The sequence below is a fragment of the Nasonia vitripennis genome, chromosome 3 (genome assembly GCF_009193385.2).
Source record: "Nasonia vitripennis strain AsymCx chromosome 3, Nvit_psr_1.1, whole genome shotgun sequence".
Lineage (NCBI taxonomy): Eukaryota > Metazoa > Arthropoda > Insecta > Hymenoptera > Pteromalidae > Nasonia > Nasonia vitripennis.
In genome coordinates, this window is record NC_045759.1 from 9231467 (window position 1) to 9236802 (window position 5336).

Here is a 5336-nt window from a genome sequence, read left to right on the forward strand (position 1 = left end):
AAGAGAGGGAGAGAAAACGACTCTTTCCTGGAAGCGTCAGCGACTTCCGATAACGAGAGCCAACATCAATGATGGATCTCGCGCGTGTGTGTGTCTGCTTCGCAGGACTTTATTGGCAGCGCCAATCAGAGGTTCTTTTTCCAGGCGTGTCGCCGTTGTCGTCTCTCGAGCTCCTCTTTGTGCGCCGCTTGGATCAAGCTTTTTTCCCGCGAGTTTTTGCGCTGCCGTAATTAAAAGTACACGTTTTCAAGGGAGCCTAGCGGAATTCCCTTCCGGGAAGTTATGTTCAGCTCATTGAGGGATTTAAACGCGTCTCTTTCGCGTTTTTTCTGTGGATAGCGTACGTTGATTGTTGGAGGAAAAAAGAAGCCTCTCCGACTTCCTGTTCATCGCGTGAATATCTCGCGAGCGGATCGACGACGACGCGCCCCTTATTCGCACATAAATCCTTCAAACGTCGAAGCTTTCGCGCCCACGGCGCCGAGAGAGAGAGAGAGAGAGAGAGAGAGAGAGAGAGAGAGAGAGAGAGAGAGAAAGGAGGCGAGCGAGAGCCGCGATCGAGTCGCGCATCCTTAAATAGCAGTATCTCGCGCGCATCGGATTAATTAAATGCTAATTACGAGCCCCGGGAGAGAGAGAGAGCGATCGCTTTCGTCTGTTTATCTTTCTAGACGCGTATGGTGCTGTGTATAGACGACGCGTTAACTACGCTCCTAACAAAGTATACGGGCTGCCTTTTTGGCGAAGCGCGCAGGATGCGCCGAATTATTCGGAAGCAATTAGAGACACGCACTGCAGGCTCGGCCGGACTCTGTCTGTGCATGGTAATTATTCCCGGGGAGAGAGGGCCGATGCGTAATTATCGTTCTCGCTTTTCACGCGGCCGACCGATTAACTCCCTGATACGCGGCGACGACGACGTCGGCCGAGGAGAGGAATTGCGTGATTCCTAATTTATTCCCGGCAGCAGCGCGTGTGGGGTTGTTATTCCGACTTTTTCGTATCAAGATCTCGCCGGATTTTTTAATGATCTCGCGCGCGAAAAGTAGTCGATTTTTTCGCGCGGGAGATCGATCGCAGATTTGCGACGATCGGAATGAAACCGCGCGTGATTATACATGATACTCCGATCTAGAAAGGGATACGTCAGTCAATCTCGAACACCTGCGGTATAGCCTACAAAAAAATCCCCTTATACATTCAAACTTGGCGTTGTGTACTCAACCATCTCCAGAAATCGAACGAAACTTCCCCCCACAAAAGTCATAACAATCGCAGCTTCCCACCCTCGCTCACTTCTCGACGAGATCATCTCCTGCGAAACCTGTTAACGCGTCATTGAGAGGAGGAGAGACACAGCTCATTCGTTACGGCTTTGCGCGTCGTAATTCGAGACGCCCGCAGGAAGCGTATAATCAGAGAGTTAAGCCTGCGATGCTCGCGCGCGATTATTCCGGAGCCGTTTGCGAAGATTCGGAAAACGTTCTCAACACCTCTCGAGATAGCCGCTACACTAGACGTGCTGTACGAGGGCAAAAGAAAGGAACGGCAGATCGAAAAGGAAAGGAAAGGAATAAGTAAGTGGCACCTGCAGCAGCATCGCTGTCAGTGAGAAATTACAATGGCCGCTGGTAGTCGTAATTCGTTTTCGCGGTAACTCGGCCTTGAAAACGGGGAGCTCTGCGCTGCACTCTCTCCAAAATTACGGCTCGGCTCGCATCGCATGTGACTTCAGAAACTGCTTTTGAACCCGTTCTTTCTCGTTACACCCGTACAAGCTTTTTTGTTTTTTTGTTCACGGCTCGCTCCGCGGATTGTATTTTCGTCGAAAACTCGACGGGGGCGTTTTTCTCTGACCCGATTTAAAATTAAAATTTGTTGGCCAAAGTCGGCTAAAAACAAATCGTCCTCGGAATTCCGAGCAGCCCAGCGGAATACGGCGCTGTACAGAGAGTCGAAACTTTTTTATCTGGCTATTTTAAGTTAGATTGAAGCGCCGAAGGAAATTTTCTGCTGAATGCGCGCGGCTCTCTCGCTCGCTGTCGTTGGCGCGTTATAAATAAATCCAGGCTGAAATTGAAAGTAAACACCAGAAGCGATAAGTCACGAATCGAATAAAAACACACGAATCGCGAAGAACGAGGTCATCTCGCTTAATTACACAGGTGTCGCGCGCAGTATAATTCAATTGGAAAAATTTCGAATACGTATGAGAGCTGGCGCGTTCGAGGCTTATTCCCGAGAAATAATACCTTAAAAGTCGTGCGGCGATGGTCCGGAAAATCGTAAAGTCCTCCTCTCTCTCGGCGCTCACTTGCAGCGCATGCACAAAAGAGATAAGAATCGAAGGCGCCCTTTTTCGTTATACGGCCGGCTGCCGCTCGTAAAACGAAGAAGCGCCGCGCGACGACGATGATGACGACGACTCCATTCGCGGATGCGCGCGCGCGAGCCGATCCCGATCGATTTCTCGCGCAAAGTGCTGCTTTACGAGGAGGATGCGCTGCTGCTGCGCCTTAATAGCGCGAATCTTTATGTAATTTTCTATTCGGATCGCGCGCGCGCGCACACCGCGAGCCAGCTCAAGTGCGCTCTTATGCGTCTTTTAAGTGTGCCACTGCGACGCGCTGCCCTTTCCGAGTAGCTGCGTCGTCGTCTTCTCTCATTTTTTTTCTCAGTGCGGTCGTGCCTGCGATGAGTAGAAATTATTTTCAGGCTACACGCGACGATTCGCAGAAAGGAATGGGGAAAAATCGGAGATAGACAGCTGCGTAATGAGATGCAAAATCGTAAAATTCGTCGGGTAAAATCGGATATCCGTATTCAATGTACGAACGGCTCGTAATATAAAGTGTATTGAGTACAGCGTCGATACGAAATATAAAATGTCGCGAGCGAGAGAGGGAGAGAGAGACTTGGGCGCCGCTTGTCGCACGTCTCTCTATCTGTATATATATATCGCCGTTTCCCAGGTCCGTTCGAGAGAGCCGTTCAAGATGGAATTTTGAGGCGAAATAAATCGGAACGCTTCTGAACTACTACTCCGCGCGAATCCCAAAGTGCTTGTCGTCCATCGCTTGTCACTACCTATCACGTTCTCCGCGAGAATGTGTATTTCTCCATCTCTCTCTTGAAATACACGGTATGACCTCGTATATGGAAAAATTCCGTTTGGTATATTTTGAATTTTATTTTACAAAAGTTGTATAAAATTTTTACGATGGAAAGATTCAGGGACTTTTTGCCAGAGCCGCTTCGATTTCGTGGACGGTCTTTCGCAGGCTCTCGATGTCGGTGCCGTGATTGCACAGGTAATTTTTCGACCAGATCTGGAATCGCGATGGGATTAGTTTCAAGTGTGTTATGAACAGTTTATGGATGAAGAGGTGGTGTAAATACCTTGCAGGACTGTGCATCGGCGAAATCGGCGACGCCAGCGCTGTTGCAGTAGTTCTCGTAATTTTCGCAGGTCAGGTGCTGCTTATCGACGATGTGGGTCTTGTATTCGTGGGCAAAAACTTTCAAGTAGTCGTCTTGGCCTTCATCCTGGCAAAGAATTATAATTTAAACTTAAGCAACTTTAGAAGCGTTCCAATTTTCACAATTTCTCTGTCAATCTTTTAGGGGTGAGGTTCTTGGATACTTGAAATGACGATGATAAAAGTGAAAGAATTTTCTTACTTCTTCTGGAATTGGCTCGGGAGCCTGTGCCGATACGCAAAGCAGAACTGACAGAATTAGAGCAACGAATAATCTAGTTTTCAACATCGTGTATTAAGATTGCAAAGATACTCGGAAAGTACAAAACACTGATTCGTTCAGTTCTCGTCTAACCCATTTGAAGGCAACGTTTTAACGACCACAGAAGTCGTGAGTTCTACTTTGTAGTTTCGTCGTGCAAAATCGTCTTACAGCCACTAAAATCTAGCCCATAAAAAAGCTGATAATCTAATCGCACGTGTCATATCGCTCGACGCTTTCAGTAGAGTTTCCAAACACGTTTTTTTGCCTTTTCCTGCAAAATTTTAAAACTTCCACACTGCGCACACCTCGACAATAAAAGAAAAACAAGTTCCCCCGAGCGAGAACACCCCCCGAGAAAACTCGAATAGCAAAAGTATGTAACAGGATGAATCTTAAGCTCGACTCCCTCGTCAAAGAGAGAGAGAGAGAGAGAGAGAGAGAGAGAGAGAGAGCGAGAGAGAGAGAGAGAGAGAGAACCGAGAACAAGAAATTCCACACACACACACGTAAAATGGAAGTCTCAATTTCTCTCTCCCAACACAATAACGCAATTGCCGGCTTTTTCTAAAGAAAAACTTAAAAATGATATTCTCCAGCGGCATCTCCAGCTTCTTCTCCGCCGTCGTCGCAGCAGCGCTAGCACAACAAAGCCAAGTGTCAAAGTTGCTTTTTTACAAGCCGCGCGTCTCCACTGTTTCTCTTTTATCAGACTTCGCATGTATATATGTATTCGCGAAAGAGCCGGAAGAGCGAGAGAGGATAAACAGCCTCGAAAAGTCGCCGGATTTCCGCAAGTGGGTTAAATGTTCTGTGGCTCCCTTTTTCGGCACCGAAGCGCCGGGCCGAGATCTTGAGAGAAAGAGAGAGAGAGAGAGAGAGTGAGAGAGAGAGAGAGAGAGAGAGAGAGGGAGAGAGAGAGGGAGAGAGATATTCTATACGAGGAAGATTCGATCCTCGAACTTGCTCTCTCCCGAAAGAGAGTATACACCACAGCGAATGGAAGCGATACACACTCGCTTGGAAGTTCAATGGAAAACGAAATTGTTCGATGACTATACTTTTGCAAACATCAACAAAATCGAAGATTTGTCTTAACCATTTCACGTTTTCTTTCTGTTTCAGGTGAGTATCCGATCCCGATGTTCCTTCTGTGCAAAAACTAACCGTAAGTAAAACTATGCAAAGCTCGATCCTACAAGTGCTGTTATTACATTAGTCAGCGATACCCACAGCAGAGCCGGCATGTGTCAAAAAATGAACAATTCATAGAGACCGCAAGCCCGCGCGCGCATTTCATTTTAATTCGAGCTCGGCATTTTTTCTTTCATGTGTGTGTATACGTCGCGGCTGCGGGAAAAAATTCACAGCGTCGGGGAATATCGAATCCCGCCGTGGCCAGCAGCAGTAGTACCGATGATGCAAAACCGTCGCTGCTGAATGCGCACCGCCCGCAGTCCAGTAGCGGCGCGACACGAAGCCTTTTATGGCTCCTGATTTTTCCCCGACTCGGTTGCTACTGTGTTCCGCTGGCCGACATTTATTTTATCTTTCGTTCGAACTCCCTTTTGCAGTGGTGGCTTTTGAATAAAAGA

General features: G+C 47.7%; 1 protein-coding gene across 1 annotated transcript; it reads right to left on the reverse strand.

The window, feature by feature from the left end:
- Positions 1–3169: 3169 nt before the first annotated feature.
- LOC100117047 (venom protein T) lies at positions 3170–3811 on the reverse strand. Its single transcript, NM_001161694.1, has 3 exons — positions 3682–3811; positions 3400–3546; positions 3170–3329 (listed from the first exon to the last, which is right to left on the reverse strand). The coding sequence occupies exons 1-3, from the start codon at positions 3766–3768 to the stop codon at positions 3231–3233; spliced, it is 333 nt and encodes a 110-aa protein (NP_001155166.1). The 5' UTR covers positions 3769–3811; the 3' UTR covers positions 3170–3230.
- Positions 3812–5336: the final 1525 nt, after the last annotated feature.

What these genes read in the sequence shown, in the direction of transcription:
- LOC100117047 (NM_001161694.1), bottom strand. Translation starts at nt 3,768, where the DNA reads ATGTTGAAAACTAGATTATTCGTTGCTCTAATTCTGTCAGTTCTGCTT. An exon ending in CCGAGCCAATTCCAGAAGAA is followed by an intron (nt 3,547 to 3,681) that starts GTAAGAAAATTC and finishes ATTCTTTGCCAG; the next exon opens with GATGAAGGCCAAGACGACTA. An exon ending in CCGATGCACAGTCCTGCAAG is followed by an intron (nt 3,330 to 3,399) that starts GTATTTACACCA and finishes TCGCGATTCCAG; the next exon opens with ATCTGGTCGAAAAATTACCT.